Source organism: Seriola dumerili, unplaced genomic scaffold (genome assembly GCF_002260705.1).
Source record: "Seriola dumerili isolate Sdu_G_001 unplaced genomic scaffold, Sdu_1.0 BDQW01000110.1, whole genome shotgun sequence".
Lineage (NCBI taxonomy): Eukaryota > Metazoa > Chordata > Actinopteri > Carangiformes > Carangidae > Seriola > Seriola dumerili.
Window position 1 is genome coordinate 2,517,157 of NW_019174365.1, and position 20,684 is coordinate 2,537,840.

Genomic DNA, 20,684 nt, shown 5'->3' on the forward strand with positions numbered 1-20,684 from the left:
TATCCAGGGACTTATCCAACAAAAGGAGTTTATGGGCCTGTGGAACAAGATAATCGCACCGGGAGATAGATGCCCCTTGGACAAGATTTCGAGGAAGATGAGGCAGTAAAGAGGAAGTGATGGAGACACACAAGGACATGTGGAAAACATCAAATTTAGGCTGGCACGGAGGTTGTGCAATGATTAGCAGTGTCGCCTCACAGGAAGAAGGTTTTGGTAAAAACCTGCCGACCAGCTGGTGCCAGTGTGGGTTTGCTCCGGATGCTTCAGCCCCCCCCCCGCCCAGTCCAAAAGACATGCAGGATAATTGGAGAGTTTAAATTGCCTGTATGTGGGAATGACTGTCTGTGTATCCGTGTATGCCTTGTATTAGACTGGAGAGCTGTCCAGGGTGTATCCTCAATGACCCTGCAAAGGATGAGTAAGTATAGATAATGGATGAATTGGAAATTATGTATTGATCTGCAATCAGTCTTTCACATGTAATTGTCTAAAAACACTTTCTAATGATCATTATCTTTGGGTGGGATTCACTTATTTTTAGCATGAGAAAATCAAGTAACCAAAATTGTGGCTCATCCCTCACACACAGAAAGACAAACAACATGTGACACACCTTAACTTGTCTATCCATTGTGCAGTTTATTGTCTTCTTTTAACATGGAGTATTATTGCTTTTTCCCCCGCTGTAAAAAACTGTATCTACAGTCCTATGACAGTCATGTCATTACAACAAGGCAGCACACTGAAATAAGGCTGAGTCCCTCTTTTGCTGTGATCAGCCACTGGCTAAAGCAATCAGAAAATCCTGGTGTCATGATACTGACTGGATGTGGAATACTCAACCAACTTTTGACCTTTTGAACAAGTTCACTTCCAACCCTGATCCTATTTCCTCCAGTAAAGTCCACACATTATTGACATCTTCTGATGAGAAGTTTTAAAAGTCTCTTAATAAAAGTGTTTTTGCATAACTGCTAAAGCAGTTGATTGAGTGCAGCACTGCAATAAGAAGGCACTTTGGTAAATGCTGAGATGCAACAGAACATAATGATATTAATATTTACTCTACTCTGACACTGTGTAAATGTACAGTTACAATAATGAGAGGAGAAAGTGTACCCTTTAGGAGAAACATAATAAACAATAAAAACTACAACAGAAGTTCTACAGGCTCTGTCCCAAAAGTGGAAGCAGGAAGTCCATATTGGTTTAGGTTACCATGACATGGAGTGATTCATGTTAACCAAGTCAGGATTCTTGGAGGCTGGTCTCAGTTCTGTTTTACACTTCCCTCTATATGATAAGTCATAGTGGAGAGGTGTGGTCAAATCCAGAGGTCACCACAACACAGGGAAATCCATTATGCTGAAGCTGGGGTCTCTACGCAGCTCCCAGTAAGTGTTGTCGCTCACCCATGTGTCATCCTTAGACTTCCTGTTGACACAACAAGAATGAAACCTGTTTTTATCAATGAAACATTTTGAATGATACATCACTCACCTGTCCAACGCACAGCATATTAAATGACGTATTAAGTTTCCAGAATAATATTAGCTACACTGAAATTATTTTGTTTGAAACTAAACATAAATATCAATATTAACTTTGTGTGTATCCACTATAGTTTCATACTAAAGGTCTGATTCAAAACATAAGGGAGGATTGCATTTGTCTATTTTCTGGGTGTAACATACAGTTACAATGACGAGTAGAGCATCTGATGAGTTGATGAGTTGCATATAATACTTCTGAAATGGACATGACATAATGGACAATGACATAAAAGGGTAATAATGACTTTTTTTGTCATGATGAGCTTCAAATTTAGTCACAATTATTTCATCTCTGACCAACGGTCCCTTATCGTTTGGGACAGAATGATTACATGGAAAAACATGTGAACACTGTGTCTGATTGCGCACAAAGACTCATGCAGAGAACACACAAACACATATAGAGCCGCATACTTGAAGAAGCGTGGCTGGTGCATCATGTTGTTGTCCTGCAGCACTTTCCTCCTCTCCCTCTGGAGCTGCTCTATCCTCTGTTTCTGCTCCTCAGCTGCCTCTGGGTTCCCCTCCTCCAGCAGCCTGGACAAAGAGGACAGAGACAGTGAGCGAGTCAGGACGAAGAACAATAGAACATTGGTCTTATTAGAGCACCGCCACCATTTATCCGACTTTTTTTTTCTCCCACGCAAACGGGAAAACTTTGTGCTTTCCCTCCTAATGGACAGTAGCAGCAGAAGTAGATATAGCTGACTTCATGTATCTTTCCCAGTATAGCTCCTAAATGATCCCACTTCATTTTTAAAGTGTTCAGCCTTGGTCAGTCTCATTTAGAATGTACCATTGTAAATGCAATCATCTGCAGATTGCATTCACATTCTGAAGGTTCATTTTCTAGTGACACCGTAACAAGAAAAACACCTATTACTTTTTTCATTCATGTGCTTGTGTGGACAAATTATGGCATGTTTTTATCCAAGCTAAATTTTTTTACTAAAATCTTACTATGTTCTGTAAATATACTATAATCTTTTTCTATGAGTGGATGGTGGTGACTTCATGTTCATGGATCTAAACTCTCATAGACTGTTGCCATGGTTATGGTCATATTTCTGAAGTGTAGTACTTTGCACCACATGGACTTGGTCGACAAAATCATGTTCGCAAAATAAGTGTTTGGGGCTAAATGGTCAGTTTTGGTAGCTTTAAATCCTTTTACACAACAGGGTCATCTGTGCAGGTCATTAGAATAGAAAATAAATATAGAGATAAATAGTAACTGAACTAATAAGGTTTCTGTAGAGGTTAGGGATGAGGTCTGTGGAAACACTAACAGAAATCAACATTACAGACAAATAAAGAGTGCTAACCTCTGGTCCGGCCTGAAGCGTGTGTCTGTTGGGGGAAGCAGAGGTCTCAGGGTGGAGTCCAGCTCATTCAACTCCACTGCAAACTGGGTGAAGCCATAGTACTGTTCTTGATCCACTGGCATGGGGTCTACATATACACACATACAAATTTGCAGCTGTCATGTCATGTCATGTCCAGTATAGTTTTGTTTTGTGATCCAGCTGCTGTAGTGTGAAAGCTGTGTGACTGACATTTCCAGGAACCAATCACTCACTTGCTCTCCAGATGCACGTGGCAGAAGGTGGGTCTCCTTTAAACACAGACTCATGCCATTTTCCGAAAATGGAGTGTACAACTTTTCCATTTGAATCTGTAACCACTCCCTCTATCTCATTCACCGTGGAGCTCCATGATTTTGCCTGAAAGAGTAAAAGACAGAGGCAAAAATATTAATTAAAACATTAATATTTAGTCTAGTAGAGTACCACAAAAATTGCCGCTGAAAGTCTGGAGGCAGTAATTTATGCTCTGCAGGAAAATAAGAAATTAGTAAGTGAGACGAACATGTGCCACACTGACTATCCTCCTTGTAAATCTGACAGAGAGAAACCAAGGAGAGATTGACAGTCTGAGGGCAGCAGAGCGGTACGAAGTGGAGAGCCTACGGGAGATTCCTGCTGCAGAACCTCTGTGGCTTAGCTGTGGTTAATGGCTACGGAAAAAGCTCTGCCCACTGGCATCATCACTGTGGGTATCCTTATTCTTGCCACCACACTGTCAACAGCAACATAAAAACTAACTACTAAGCTGCCTGTGGGACCGTGACTGCTGGCTGCTGAAGCTCTACTGCAACTTCTAACACAAAGCACATTATCACTAAACAAGACGGGCTACATAAACAAACACCAAAAAACATCAGAGGCCCGTACTACGAAGCAAGTTCAACATACCCAGGATATCTTTTCATTATCTGGCTCCATTGAGCCTAAGAACGTCCGTCCGTTGACTCATGAGAAAGAGGCAGAGTTGTTAGTAACGAGCAACTTCGTCCGAGCCATGAATAAAGTACTTTATGTGATGTGAGAAATAATGCCGATACCTGCTGGTAAATTCGATTGTAGCTACATAGCAATGAGACAGTTCATACAGCTCTACAGCTGTATGAATTGTATGATACTGATGTCATAATTTCCTAACTAATACCCTAATTTCCTAAGGTAATGAAACCACACAGCTGTCTTGCATAAGGATTAAAGACAATAAATAAGTAAAGATATACCTGAGAACAAATGGATTGTTTGTTCTAGTTTCTCATGTTTTTATCTTTTGATAGTTCAGTTCCTCTTTTTGCCCAGAAGAGGGCGCTGTGTGCTTTGATAGTGTTGATGGTACAGAATACAGGGAGTGAGTCTGTTTGAGAAGGCAGCACTGCATGAAAAAAGCACTACTTTCTTTTCTGTCTGTTCTTGATAGCTCAGAGGATGATGAAGCTAAAAGTCTAGTGCTAAATGTCAGACGGCTAATGATGTAAGGTCACTCACAGAGGTTCATGTGACTGTGACAAATCAAAACATACTAATAGGAGAAACAACAGTAAGAGTTATTGTACAATTAGGTATAGTCTCTATAATAGCACTACACAAGAAGGAGCAAGTGACTTCCCACAGAGACTGAAGTTTTTCTACATCATTATGCTTTGAAACATGACAGTGATTTAAACATTTGTTTCCTGACCTTGACAAATGTGACTTTACACTGGCAGACGTCACTGTTGATATTTTTGATGGACATCTCTCCGTAGTGTTCGATCCAGCGCTGGCCGCTCAGGATGTTATGGATGCAGGAGGTTACTTTGTTCCATTCGTAGTGGTCGCCAAAGCTGGAGAAATCAAACACGTACTGTATTTAATAAGTCCAAAAAATGTAAGGTTTCATTCCTAATACTTACACTCACAGCCTATGCAGTGCATGGTGTTGTGAAACCTTGTGTTAAACACAGAAGAATACAAACACGCATGCACATGCAAACACACACCCACCCACACAGAGCAAGTAAAGGAGTGAAGGACTTACGCAGGTAGTGTGACATGTGTGGTTCCCATGGGAACAATTTCCATGGATTTTCCCCAGAATTTATTTTTCCATCGGACATCTAAAAGGAGACTGGATGTCAATGGATGTGTGCGCTTGTGACAATGGAAATATCTTAATTTTGATCTTAAATGTTCTTTTTCTGGTCAATTCAACAAACAATAGCTTCTTCTCTATAAATCAGCTTCTTTATTCATGTGCATGGGCAGAAATGCAAACAAGGCAATGATCTGCAGTTTCTCTGACTACCAATGGCTGTTCAGTTGTTGAGTTTAAAGTGGCAGAGATAACAAATGAGGTCTCATTAGTATAAGCTACACACTAATTTCTTATAATATGTATAAAGTGCATAATCATCACACAATGGAAAATTACAGAGAGAGCACCAAGGCCACATTAAGTTCAACAAGGTTACTTAATCTTGCATAACACCAGCTTTGACCTTAAATATAACCTACACCGCGTATCAGACTCTCAGAAATAAAGGTGTGGCAGCACTAAGGCAGCCTCCAAGTAAGCCCAGCCAAACAGAGGGCGAACTGGATGTTTATTCCCGTCATGTCCTCTCCTGCTCACCTTGCCAAAAGGTGAAGTTCCTCGAATCAGAGTGACATGCTGACACAGGTGGGTGATGACTCACCTGGGAAACGGAGAGAAGAGATAGGAGATGAGATAATAATACCCATTGTAGCTCACAAAGGTGTATTAATCAATCAGTCGAACACAAAAGGTGGGAAAGGCTGCCAGCTACAGAGTATTACTACATATATTTTGAGAGTTTAGTATAATTACTGTAAACAAACCACACAATCACAGAGAAGACTGGTGGGTCAGTGTGGAACTTCTAGTGCTTGCTTTGCATACAAGAGCATGAGGGCGCTGTTCCTGCAGTGCACAATGTCCTATTTGAAATCTCTGACATGAGACCTAACCAGGGTGTGACAATTACTAAATGTAACAACTTTAACGTAAATACATATGTCTTATCTCAATCACTTCACATATTAAATTCAAAATGTGTATTTGAGCCTATCCTGAGAAGGGGTTGTATTCCCATGCGGTGAATCGTGCTGCGTGCTGTAAACTGTGTGACCTCTACCTGTTCAGCTATAAACCTGAAGCCCTTGTCGGGTCTGTCACACTCATACGTTTCTCCCAGGACAGGGTTAAATGGTTTGCTTCCTGCTCGATGGTAGGTGGAGGCATAGGCAGATATTGCAAACGTAGCAACATACACCTGTGCAGAAAATCAAAGAGGACAGATGAAAATGAAAATGAAAATCGACATAATAATAATCCAGATCAGGTGGAACAAAATGCTGAATCTGCATAACACACGGAGTTGTAATTATTAATAGTAAGTAACAATGGCACCAGCAGCATTGAGGAATGCTTACATCAGTATTTAAAGTCAACACACAACTACTGTAATAAAATTACACAATAACAATAGCGGTTGTGACATATCAGTGACACAGTTCATACAGCTCTAAAGCTGAATGAACTGTATAATGATGATGTCATTTTGCTGACAGGCAGTAAAACTATACAGCTATCTCTCGTAAGGATTGAAGACAATAAATACATAAAGCTATACCTGAGAACAGCAGACGTGTAGGATTGTTTGGTCTTGGCGGAGGTATGTCCTCTACTGAGTGCCACTCTAGTTGTTCATGTATGTGACTGTAAACATACCTGTACCTAATATTGTGAAGATAATATTGAGTGTATGCATGTATGATGCCACAATGTGTTTCAGATACTAACCGGTTTTAAATGAACCAATGTATGGACATACAGTATAAACTGTGTGTGTGTATATGTTTATACATGACAACAATTGAGGTGCATGTAAATGTGTGTTTGTGTGCAACTAAATATGATTAATACTACATGTCTGTACAGCGTGGAGTATATTCTACAGCATGTAGAAGTGTGAGACTTGTGAATGTGACATTTTTGTGTCTATATAACTACTGGGTGTCTATTTGACTATAAAAGTGTTTAAAATACTCAGGGTCTGCCAAACAGGCACAGATAGAAACAAAAAATAAAGATAATTGAGGAAGAGTGCTGAATTCACAACACATCTATCTATATTTGGCTACAGCTACTGTGATATTGATTTTTTTATTCTCTCTGTGTGCTTTTGTTCACGTGAACATCAGAGGACTTAATAAATATTTCAACTTTCTGCAAGCTAAAAATCTTCTCATTTTCTTTGGCTTATCAGAGTATGAGTCGGTGCCCGAGTGAGACTAGTTTATGCATGTGTGTAGATGTATAAATGTCTGTGTGTAGATGACATCTCAAGTTTTTAGGTAGACTTAGTACTTGTTGACAAGGCTCCACCTTGCTCTTCCAGATTTATACATGCAGTATTATCGTATCCTCTCACCATGCGTTGGTAAGGGTCTTGGGTCTGGTTGGCAGTGTCCAGCAGCTCGCTGTACTCCAGCTCCTCACACAGCCTCTGGAGGGTGTTGATTGGCTCATTGAGCTGTACTGGCATGGCCACCTTGGAAAGGTCCTTTCCGATGTTGTTCCTCAGGATGTTCCACAGGCTCACGCTGCTGGTGGGACTTGGAGACGGCAGCGTGGAGCGCCGACGAGTCAGGGTCAACACGCTGCTCACTGGAGGAGAGAAATGAGAGAGGAGCGGTGGGACAAGAGGAAGAAAATTATATTAAGAACAGTAACAAGTGAGACGGAACAGTGTGAGAGCTTCAATGTGCACATTGTCTAAAATTAAATGTTGTAAAGTCAAAAGCTGATTTGATGGAGATGAGGATATATTGTAGCTTCAGGTGGCACTTAAAGCCAGCACTAAAACTTTTTTCACCCACTGTGGAGAAGCTCTAACTATAACTTTTTCAGTGGAGAATTCTGGTGTCCCATCATTGTCATTGTCTAGATGCTCTTTGAGAGGCTTTTCATGAAAGCAAATAAGGAAATTCATGGAAAAGCTTCAAACAGTTTGACTGAATGTGTTTTTTAGGTGTTTTTTGGAAGGAAAATGGTCAAATTTAAGTAAACAAAAAATATATATATCAACACAAATGTTGGCTTTTTATCAGCTTCAGATCAGGAATACTCATTGTTCTGGCACTTGCATTCAAAAACCGATTTAATGCGTAGTCTAACAAATGTATTAACACACAAAAAAGAAGATATTAAACCACAAATGTCTTGAGATTTTCATTTACCCCCTCCTCTGCACAAGCTGGAGTCATACAATCCAAACCTGATTATCCCAATTTCTATTTGCAACTGAACGACTTCACAAAGGTATAATATGTAACTTTTAATTATTAAAATGTCTAAGAACAACTAGACCTATGCTATATATGTTTAATTTGTGTACTTTAATCAAGGTAAGCGTCCATTTTATTATTGCAATGACATCATAGCCCCTTTACACATGTGTCAGCATTGTGTTTGTCTGTCTGAATGATCAAAATTGACTTTTTTTTTTTATCTAGTTTAAACTACATTTTTACAATTTACATTTTAGGTCTTGGTCGTTTAAACTATATATTTGAACCAGGTGAAGGGTTTTAGTCATCTGGGTCTTGAGCTATCAGAAAAACATGCTGAGTGAACTTTGGCGTCAGCTTGGCTTGCACCCCTCCGAGTCCTCCTGTGTGTTGGAGAAACTGTGGATAATTCAGCTCCTGCTTAAACCCTCCTGAATGATTGAAGGAATCCTAACCGTGACAAGCTGACTCCAATGACAGTAACGGTGGTGAAGAGAACAACTCCCATAATCCCACGCTAATTCACATTGACACCAAACTCCGTCTTTTGTTGTTGTTTTGATCGAAAGACCCCTAGCGACAGAAAATCACATATTGTGCATTTAATTAAATCCCAGTTTCTTCTATTTTGTGCTACCTGGAGTTTTCTGCAGTGAAAACACAAAGCAAATACCATCTGTAGCAGTGAATTAATGATGCCTGTTCACAGATGCTTTGTCACATACTGTTAGATTAAACATTGCACCGAGTTTGTAAACATTTTCTGGAAGTTGGCCTTGGTCATGTTCAACACATATTCTGAACAAGTGGGTACATTTTCTGATTCCAGACATTTATAATTTATTTCATGCTGACACACAAAAGCACACGCAGATGCTTAGTGCACAGAGACACGCAAGTCCTGCCTCTCTTTGACAGAATAAGGTCTCTTTACACCGTCTCCTGCACACATACACAGACACGTAACTTGTTACTGTATCACGTACCAGAGTTGTGTCTCTCACTCCCTCCCTCGTTGCTGCAGGTATCCATGGAGACACTGTCACTGACATCACTGATGTACGAGTCATCGTCGGACACCTGGAGACAGGAAATCAATGGTGAAAGGTCAGCAAGCGTCCAAACATAGAATCAAAAGACAAAAACACAAACTGATAAGTCCTCAGTCACCAGAATAGAAAAACAAATGAGGCACCCGCTGTACTTGTTGCATAATTGTTACCTTCAGATATAAGTTTTGTTAAAACCAGCTCTATGTCACATGTAAGAATTTGCATCTTTCCTCTGTTTTATATAATTCTAAACTGAATACATTTGGATGTTGGGTGTTTGTTGGACAAAGCCAAACATTTAAAAAAAGGTGTCACCTTTTAGTCTGGGAAGTTGTGATAGTGATTAAAATGATTTTTCACAATTTCTCACATTTTTTAGACTCAGTCTCAGTCTATCAAAATATCACAGCATTTAGCTTTAAACGTGAAGAATGGGAAGAGGATGCGGTAAAAGATGGTGTCTGACCTCGTTCTCAGAGGAGGAAGAGGAGAGAAGGTACTCCTGAGCGTCAAAGAACTCTGATATGGACTCTGGGATAGATGCTTTGCTCTCATTAGAAACCTGGTGGACCAAGGAGTGGGAGCCGCCTGAACATTCCTGTTTAGATGATAAGAAGCCAGTTGAAAGAAATTGGGCCTGTGGTATAACGTCATTGTGGTCTAATCGTGCATAATTACATCTGAATCACAGATTCACTCACTGAGGCATAGGCAGTCTTTAAGCCCATGACCTGCACAGGCTGGGGTGCCTGCTTGTCGATGGTGTGCCTCAGTCTGTCTCTTTCTGCTACCAGAGAACTAAAGGCTGATTTCAGTGTGGTGTGGACTGGAGAGAAGAGACAGAAACAAAGAGGGCAATAACAGAGTTGTCATGGAAACCATTACACCATATAGAAACAAGAAAAAAAAGCAACATTTTCTATCTGAAATAAATAGATCTCTTGACCAATCTTGTGCTGATTTAGGCAAGGACTCACTGTTGTTGGCCAGCCTGCAGAAGTCCTCCTGAAGACGGTTCGCATCTGTAGGCGAGTCTGGGGATTCAGGACAGACTTCCTGGGCGTTGGACTCAGTGGTGGAGAGGTTGGGGTTGGAGGCATGGAGACGAGGAGACTTGGAGGAGATACAGCTTGGGACCTGCGAGAGAAATATGAAATATCAGCCATTATCTTCCCTTCATTCTCATCGTTGAATGCCAATATTCAATAATCATGAGCAACATGTACATGTACCTGTAGCGTGGCTTTGGTTTCTTTGCCACTGTTTTTGGATCGCCACCTCCTTGGCCTCTTCTCTTTTTTGGGGATGTCATAAGTAGATGCCTGTGGCACCACAAAAAAATGTATTACAGGGTAGAAAACAAAATGACTGCATTTTCATTTTGGCATCACTGTAAATAGCTTTAATAAACACAAAGAGCAAAACCATATTTTACACCAAGGCCAACTTAATCTGTGTGCTTTTGTTTACTTGTAGTGCAGTGATGGCTGGAGCCGAGTACGTGCGGTGGAGGACCTCCATGCTCTTCAGCAGCAGGTTGAGTTCGAGCAGATACGATTCACACTCCTCCAAGTCTGAGTGAAAGACGGATTATTATTAGATGAAAGTTTAGATGCATGCAGGGGAAGTGATGAGAGATAGAATAGAACATGAGAGATTCGCTGCAGCGAGACACACTTAAAGAAAAAAAAAATTGTTGACAAGCGAGGATGACAGGTGAGCCAGAGAGTGGAGCAAGAAAAGCACAAGAGAAAAAGACAAAACAGCACAGAGCGACCAACCTTTGCAGCACCTGTCCATGTCCTCTGAGGAATGGAGCCAAGAACTGACTTTAGCCTGGTGGACTGACGCCTGTTTGGTAAGAGTAGCCCTCTTTTTGAGAGAGAAAGATACAGATGAAGAAAGGTGATATCACATAACCAGATCCCTACTGCATCAAATTTAAGAGACTTTTTTTTTTTCTTACTAACAAGCACTGGAACAACTTACTTTTCTCAGAGAGTCATTGACGGAGGGAGAGGAAGAGGCATGGGGGTGGAAGAGGTGCCTCTCGTGGGGATACATGGCAATCTCATTCTGTCGAAACACGCGGTGATGACGCATCTTTGACACCCACTCCTCAAACAGCTCTGGAGACTTCACCTGGGTGCCATAAAGTCAAATTAGGAGCAGCAACTTGGAGAAAGCTGCTGTGAGTGTCTGAACATGAAACAGACACAGGAAATGAAATGGGAAAAAAAAAAACCTGTAGGTGTCGAGGCATTTGTGTATGACACAGAATCACATTGGATTCAACTAAGCTTGGCTCACATATAGTATTTCAGTGTCAAGAATTACCTTTAGGTGATAGATGTTATCCTCTGTGTCCAGATCAATGCACATGGCTTTCTTCTTGATTGACATGACTGATAGGCCAACATCTATGCAGCCGTGAAGCTTTCCCTTCTTCAGCTGTGCAAAAACACTTTGTTAGCATGTGTCTGTATGCAAGAATGACAGACAGATGGTGCTCTTGCGGTGATACTTACATCAGTTCCACGCTTTCCATACTTCAAGATGCCTTTCTCCAACAGAAAGTATCTCTGGGTGGGAAGAAATCAAACTTAATCAGCACAAGAATTGACTCCATTTTCAGTTCTTGCCACCTTTGAATCATAGATGTATTGCACTTTTTGGTTATACAATAGTTAAAAACACCAATAAAAAAGGTTTGCATATATTGTGCAGTTTTGCACCAATAACACTACTTTCCCTTGACCTTGGCATTCAAATTTTACGACAGCAGCAATGAATCGGCAGTGTGGATAATGACCATGCAGAGACATAACCACAGCTTTTAAGTACACTTTGCTCACTTTAGTTTTACAATAAAAAGGAATACACTGACAAGGCACTTTGAAGCCTCCATGTGATTTAAATGTTGCCTGTTAAAGTGGAAATTCCTTCATGTTGTAAGGCAGAAGTTTCCAGGTATGCATGAGCACACTCACAGAGAGAAGAGGGGGAGGAAGATGAGTCAGGGTTACAGTATAATCAGTAGGGAATAAAAAAGAATGGAATGAAGGAAAGACAGAGGACTATAATGGTGAAGAGGAGGAAATAGAAATAAAAAATGTAGAAATAGCTTGAGGTACTAAAAGACAGCGGGTCAGAACTCTAGTTAGACATTAAGGGAGGACTAAAAGTATTGCTGGTCCAATCTCAATACAAGCAGGAAAGAAAAAGTACAACTAAAGCCCATATACAGTATTACTCTTAAAATGTGTGTTGAACATGGTGGGGAAAAGTCTGCTTTGCTCCAGAGTTTGCTTTTGATACAAGAACCGAGACTGTAATAACAAGTGTGACCTCACGGCTTACCTTATGCCATCCCTTCATGGGCCACTTCCTCCTCTTAAGCAGGAAACCCTCCTGTCTGTCAGGCTCCTGCATGCTGGCAGGAACCCCTCTGAGCCCCTCCACAATCTCCCAGCTGTCCTGGAGGGACACACGGGAGCAACACTGTTAGAGTTAGACAGACAAGTGATATTCTTTCCCTTAAATTAAGAGGTATACTACAATCTAACTGTGTAAACAGTAAACATATCATCACAGACACCATATAGGTGCAGTACTGTTGCAAACGCAATCCTCATTACTGTAAAAACATTGTTATTATGTTAAAGTATTTCAGTATTTAAAGGGTGCAGTTTGCCTTTCTACAAACACATACATGTTTATCCACAGAGAATAACCCTTAATAATTGAATCAATTTCAACTGTTTGATCTAGACAACAAAGACACATTTACAATATTTGACCTGCTTCATTGCTTTAGGGACACTGCGGTACATGGTGCATTAAATTAAGCAAATCTGAGGTCAGATAATATTAACTAAGAGGAAAAACAAAAGCTGAAATGCTTACAGTGGCTGCAAGCAATTTTTATTCACACAGCACGCACACACACATAGATACCCGACGACACACACACCTGGTTGCTGTCATGTTTAGAGGAGCTGCTGCTGTCACTGTGAGTGGGCGACGGCGACGTCATCTTTTTGCGACTTTCTGCACACCGCTGTCTTGTTTCTGTGGAAACCGCAGTAACACAGGTCACAGTGGATCCGCCAGGAGCATCACTCTGACCTTTGAAGGCCACGCCGCAACAGTAAGCACTGCAGAGAAAGGTTAAAACAAACTGATGTCGGAGCAGCACAAAGGTTACTCTCAATTTAAATAGAAGAGTAGCAGCACGCACGAACAGACAGACAAAAACAGGGAGGAATTACTTAGTCACTGTGTCTGACTAACTGTGAACAAACCTAATTGTGGATATGAAATTCCCAAGAAAGTCCAAAGCAGCTTTGATTTACGGAAGCTAGACACAAATATCCTGAATAAAAACACATTTATCATGAGCACACACACACACACACACACACACACACACACACACACAGTTCATAAATGTTTCATAGTCAGTATTTATGACCATGGCAGTGCCATACATGTTTTATGATCAAAAGTCTATTTGTAAACAAGCATGTGGACATCGGGAATAGAGCAAAAATTCCCACTGGAACATGGAGAGCATCATACAAAACAAGACTGTCAGTGAAAAATAACAACAAAAAGTTATGACTCCACTGGCTTCTTCCATTAGCATGTGCATGTAACTACCACATAGTGTGAAACTAGTGAAAACACAATAAAAAAGGAAAAAGATTTTTAAAAATGAGGCCATAATAATAATGGAATCTTTCAGTAGTTCAGCTGGGTACAGGTGTTTTGTAGTCACATATTTGTCATATCCTCCAGTCATATATGTCCAAAACCTATTTCTAACACTAAGCAGTTCACATTTAGCACTCATTCCATTTACATACTACAAAACTGAAAAGACTGAATCCTCAACCAACCTTAATCACTGGCTGCTTTCAGCAAATTTAACTTCCTCCAGCCTCCTCCTACTGTACCAGGATTTCAGATTTGAATGTGAATTTAAAAAGGTTTCTTTCTTGAGTTTTGTCTTATGCCACTACATAATTACAGAGGTGTACTGTACATGTCTATGGTTGTATGGGGTGAGCAGTGTTATGCAACACTGATTCCTATCCTTGCCACAAATGACATGCCCCAACCTGGCTGTATGCATGTGTATGTTATCCCCCTATGTGTGTTTTATAGCCACTCCCTGTGTATGCTGGTGCTGCTGAATTCAAGTGTCGTTATGTGGGTGTGTGCAATACATGTGCGCAGGACACAACCCAGCCTGATGGTGGACTAACACACTGATGGAATGCCTGTGGTCTTTGTGTGTGCTCGCACGCATGCAAATCTGTGTAAACTTCTGGCTTTTAAGTATGCTGATAACTACATCCCCTGCAAACAGTCTGGTGGTTTTAAGTGTGTGTGCGAGTGTGTGTGTGTGTGTTCTGAAGTTCCCCAAGGCCTTGCTTACAGTCAGTACCATGCCCAGGACGTGAGTCATCAACAGGAAAGAATGTGCTCTATGCTTCGATACCCCCGACACACCATAACACACCGCTAGCTACAGTCAACACTGGGCTAAAAGCAGACTGAAACACATGGATGGCCCACTTACTTCACGGCTCTGGAGCAGGACAGGCAACGTTTCTGAGTAGGCTTCAGATGATAAACTCGGGGAGCTTGAATTAGCTCATCAAGCTGTTGTTTTTTTTGTTTTTTTTTTGTACTTTACAGGCTGGCGTCTTCTGCTTCATGAAGCTTTATGGAATTCATCACACATAACTCCTGCATAGTTATGTCTGTGTTAATACATCTGTGCATAGTGTGGACTTAAAACAACAAAAGGTGCATCCAGCCATAAAACATTAGGTATCGGCATGTTGTAGGAGATCAGGGCCGTGACGGCTAATTTCCAGCTCTAAATGAATTCTTTAAAGAATACAACCATTATTATATACACACAATAAGTGGTGAGTGAGGGCAGCAGCTTTACATAACATTGTCAGCCCTGCCTTCTATTCATCAGCCATTTTTCCCTCTGATACAACTCAGCAGCAAAGCTTGCAACAACACACTTCCTTAGAGCAAAACCTCAAAAATAATCAGAGCACATTTGCAAAAAAAAAAAAGTGTTTGAAGTGTCACTACCCTAGACACCTCCTCACCTCACTAGCTTAAAAACTTGCAATTGTGTGTATTGGTGTATAAATCTCTCTGCCACAGATGCATTGTAGGATCTGTAAATGAAACTGGGAGATGTGAATCCCCGAACATCCCACTGAGTGCCCTACTTACCTCGACTGAGTGATTACTGTAGTATTGTACACCACTGAGAGCTCCTGCACTGTAAGACTAGAAGTGCTGGGGTTTTGCCTTCGGTGTTACGTAATAGGAGTCAATCATTAATGGCACAACACCTTGTAAATGATCTGTTAAGATGGAAAGGGGTCATTCTCACAGCAAGGGTCGATGGTGCAGAGTCACAAGGCCCAATGAGGAAATAAAAGGTTTAAAGGTGATGGAAATGTGACTACTTTGTGTGCGTTTCTTTTCTTTTTTTTTTTTTTGTCTTTTCATGTGTCAGCATGCATGAAATCAGCTGATGGGAGGGAGGAAGAGATAAAACGGATGCAAATGGAAGAGGGATTGGTTTTATCTGGATGTATGACAGTGTGATGACAGTGGGTCTTTCATGGGAGACCAGAGGGTAACATTTTGCCTAACATAGGTGCTGAGCGGTCTACCAACCAACCGATGCAAAGTGAATTAATCTAACTTGGGTATGTTTTTCTTTCATTCCACCCAGAATATTTTCTCTTTCACTGCACTGAAGAGACTGGGAAACAGACCTTTTCTTCCACTTGCTCCATTCCTAGCAACCACTGAAGTGCCAAGCCTCCTGAAAAGGCCTGCCACACTCACCACTTGCGCTCTCTCAAAGCTTTGCTGCAACAAGCTGTGCACAGACACACTGTAAATACACTAAAAGGCTCAGGAATGCCGCTTTTAAAAAGGCATACTTCAACAAAAACTTAAACAACACTCAAAAGCCATTAAGTCCACCTTTACATGCTTTCTTCAGTTGAGCATGACTACAGGCAACACATACTGTTCGTATTTACAGAAAGCCCTGTGGCTTACAAAAAGCAAAGCCTCGTCTGTTGTTCTCCAGTTTCCATGACAGGATCTCAATGCAGTGAGGCTGAAGCCTGAGGAATAGTCAGGCTGGAGTTTCCAGTCCTGGCATCACAAACACACAGACGTTGACTTAGCAGCCAGTCCATCTGCTTTCTGCCTATACGCATTCTTGCAGCAGCAGGACTGCCATCAACCTGATTGTCTGCATAGCTGTATATCCTCCCCATTACTGGCTGACTGGGACTGCAAAAAGGTCCACGCAGATGGCCCATCTGTGACTCTACCTCCAATAAAGCGCCAGAGTCTTCCGGTAAAGCTCCTTCACAGATTTATGGAGTTAAGGCTGTGCATGATCCACTGATTATCAAACCGAGAGCCAGCATAAGCTACTTTAAATAGACTCACATCCGGCAATATTATCTGGCTACTTCATGCATCAACACTGAAATCTTATAACAAAATAGTGTGATGGATGTGTGGCAGCATATGGTTTTGGATTGGTTAGTGGCACTAGCACTCAGCTTATCTGACCTATGACATTATCTCTGACAGAGTGTAGCAGCTGATAGCGGTGGCTTGTTTGAAGATATTTTTAACAGCATTTTTCATCTGAAAGCAATACAGTGCAAGTCTTTCCTGTATGCAGGCAGAGAAAAACTAATGTGGATATCAGCAAGTGATCAAAGATGTAACAAGCAGCCTCAATGTGCCATTCAGCCATCAGTTATTTTCACATGCACTCAAAAGACAGACACAGAGAGTAGAGGCTTGAGAATCAGCATGTCCATAGATTTCTGACCAATGCATTGTTTAAAAGCTGCATCAAAAAGACAAAAGATTTCTTTCTGTCTCTTTCCTGCTGAGACAAGGGACACTTTGTAGTACCGCTCAATCACAGGTTGCTATGGATACAAAAAAAACCAAAGGCGAGAATATATTCACTTTGTTTATTCTTTATGGAAAATCTGAGGGCATAAAACATGGGGCTATTTATAGAACCTGCGCTGTTACCAGCAGAAACATGATTTCACATGAGTCTCAGTGCCGACCAGCGAGCTTGGCTGGAAGTAGGCCACAACATCCCATTACCTTAAAAACCATAGGAGATCACAGGCATGCTGTTCTCAGAGTGGCCACTTGGAATATTAGTCAAAGTAGGAGTGCTCGGTATTTACCAGCTTTTAAGTGGGTGTTGTGTAAAGGAGAGAGTGACATAGAGATAACTCAGTGAGTCATGTCGGCCACGCTGGATGTTTATGACCAGAAATATTGCAGCAAGAAGAAACAATTTGGCTTGATAGTGATCAGTTGGTTGATAGACTTGAAAATTGATGCCTTCAGCAAAATCCTCTTTTGCTTTGGATCACTAGAGTGGAAGGGGAGCAGATTTGAACAGTGCCCCCTGGAGCTTGTATTGACTAAGTCTCAATGTCTTGCTCAAGGACACTTCAACTGGGCAGAAGGATGCCAACATATATGTTTGAACCCACACAGCTGAGCTGCTGGATAGTTTCCTCTTACTACTGCTCTGCCTACTTCTGCAGCTTAATTTTGTTTTCATTATTGATGGGTGTTACAATTATTTTCTTGATTAATCAATTAACCATTTGGGCTAGAAAAGTCAGAAATATCTCAAATTCCCAAAGCCCAAGGTAACATCTGTAAAAGTTTAATTTTGTCCGACCACTAGTCCAAAATCCAGAGATACTGTACTCTGTTTGATATCATATAAAACAGAGAAAAGAAACAAATCCTCATAATGGAGAAACTGGAATCAAAGAATTACGGTACGTAAACAAGTCATTGTTTTGCATATTAAAATTGTTGCAGATTTTTTTCTCTCAGTCATTATATACACTAAATAGGAAATTGTTTAAGTATTAACCATGCCACTGTCAAAAACTTCAGGGTTACAGTTTTGTTTATACCAGCCTGAGCACTGGGCTGGCAATGTGTGCCCACAGGCAATCATGTGAGTGTGAATGGCACAGTGATAGTGTTGCCATTACCACTCATGCATAAACCAAACTCATCCTGTCTGGACTAAGAGGTGTTAAAGCCAAGTATTGATTTACAGTGTAATAAAAGCAAAATCACTCAAGAACCACATCACTGAGGTGAAAGAAAGCACTGACCGGCTCATGATATTTCATTAATTAATGGTGTGCGGGGCTGTAACCAACAACTGTTTTAATTATTGATTAATCGGCCAATTATTTTCTTGATTTATGTTAATTTAACTATGTGCTGTATACAAGAAGAAGAAGAATAGTTTGATTGTGCTGGGGATGATGTTAGCACAGCAACCAGATAGGTCGCTGATTGTCATTAATGGGGACAAACTTCAAGGCGAGAAAACACAGGTGTCCCGTTTAACTGCACAGCCCTGCTCAATTCCTGTTGCCAACACAGCAATCAAAACTTGTCTGCGCAGACAAAATGTCCAATAAAAACCATGTGGTCGTAAACTCGGCGCTCACACAGCCTCAATAGGAGCCCAAAAACATCACAGGGACCCTTTACAAGGAGACTCACATACTAATTCAGCACTAAATGTCAGGAGGAAGTCCATTAGTAATTCTGTCGAGAGCGATATCAGACTTCAGCGCTGAAACGTCCAGCAACAGACACGACAGCAGCGCTGTCAACTCTGCCGCTTGATTCAAACAGAAGCGAGACACCAACAGCAGAAACACAGATATAAACCCAAATTAGTTATGAGTATTAAGGTAAAGAAATACTTACGGTTCTGTGGCGAAAGCTACAGCATCCTATCCTAGTAGTAAGGACATACAGTAACCTGGCTTGAGGTTTCAGCTCCTCGCTTCAATGCCCGAGCGTTGTGGTAGGGGAGGGGCTTCTTTAGTGGGCAGGAGTGACTGGCGCTCCTCATAGCCAATCACAATCGAGGTTATAGCAAAGGGGCGGGAACAGAAAGTAGGGCGGACCCGTTTTTGAACGGACCATAGAGTGACGTCGACAAAAATGTCAAAGGAAAAAAAAAAACAAGGTGAGGGTTAGCGTCAGACAATGGAGCGTCAGGTAAGTTCCAGTTGCTAACTGACGTAAAGTCATGTGAATACCGGTAAATACACATTCATCATGTCACTATTTGCTAATGTATCATTGTATTTTAAAGATATTACATTCAATTTCATGAATGTTTTACATTATCTCACGTCCGTCCTGCCTTGTAACCCAAACTAACTACATGATGACCATCAGGCTACACATACTTGTGTAGGCCTACTACATAGCCTGAAACTAGCTTTTAGAGAACAGCTTAGGCAGTTTCAGAGGTCACAGAAACTCATACACCATCCATCATCATGTAACAAGCTCTAAGCTCCAGAAAGTGGGCCTTCAACAAAGTAAGGACGCAACTAACTAACTTTTTTATTACTGAGTTGTTTGCCACTTATTTTATTGATTAATCATGAAAACTTAAATATGCAGTTTATTATCAAGGAAAAGCAGCTCATTTGTAGCTGAAACTAGGAAATGTTTGGTATTTCTGCACGAATTGATTGTCAATATAGTTGCCAACTATTTAGAAATTAATTTGATTAATCCATGTATTGCTTCAGCTCTGCAACAAATTACTTTAACATTATTACCACTTATGGGTCATAAGAAGTAGCACTTTGTTCATATACAGTGTAAAAGCCAGTAGGTGTGGAGAAACAGTCTTAATAATCTCTCTGGTCTCATTGCTTCATAACATGATGCACAATCCAATGACAGATTGTTTGATGCTTTTCCACAGACATTCTGGTTGCAAAAGATGGCTCTAGCCACAAGTGCTGACTGTTTTCTGAAACGATGAGTAAGTGAGAGAAGTTGTGTGATTGCACCCAGGCGGAGTGAGCGTGTGGGTGACTTATGAGCATGTGTTTGTGTGCTTCTACTTAATGTCCATCTTTCCTTGATGAAGTTATGCGCCTCATGTTTTTCTTTGGAGAAAGCCCTGCTCAGTCCGTCCACCTCTATTGTCCTTGTAGCGCTCTAAACCACCTTCATGCTTTGGATTTGTTTACCCAACAAAACAAATTTCTTCCTTTGCATAGGCACGACTTTGTCACTTCCTGCCTGGGCTTATTTCTATGGCAACAGAGGGAAGGGAAAACATAAAAAGGGAGAAAAAAATGTCTTTGAAAGGGAGAGGCAGAGCTGGGTGTGTCCAGAAACTTAGAGCCGACAAAACTAATGGTAGTGTTTGGACTTTAAAGGAATGCGTCTCTGCGTGAGGACTGACTGAGGGAAACTGAATGTTGATTGCTGACATGATGTGGTGTGATGTTAGAGATAGAACA

General features: G+C 41.0%; 1 protein-coding gene across 1 annotated transcript; it reads right to left on the reverse strand.

Moving 5' to 3' along the window:
• Positions 1-617: 617 nt before the first annotated feature.
• LOC111223049 (oxysterol-binding protein-related protein 3-like) lies at positions 618-19,202 on the reverse strand. Its single transcript, XM_022747020.1, has 22 exons — positions 19,117-19,202; positions 13,235-13,418; positions 12,622-12,738; positions 11,790-11,843; positions 11,599-11,712; positions 11,251-11,403; positions 11,043-11,133; positions 10,732-10,835; positions 10,494-10,583; positions 10,239-10,398; positions 9,963-10,087; positions 9,728-9,859; positions 9,196-9,289; positions 7,351-7,586; positions 6,052-6,189; positions 5,529-5,592; positions 4,935-5,013; positions 4,596-4,740; positions 3,136-3,280; positions 2,882-3,008; positions 1,971-2,093; positions 618-1,437 (listed from the first exon to the last, which is right to left on the reverse strand). Exons 2-22 carry the CDS (start codon positions 13,295-13,297, stop codon positions 1,341-1,343), a joined length of 2,451 nt encoding a protein of 816 aa, XP_022602741.1. The 5' UTR covers positions 13,298-13,418; positions 19,117-19,202; the 3' UTR covers positions 618-1,340.
• Between the last annotated feature and the right edge of the window lie 1,482 nt (positions 19,203-20,684).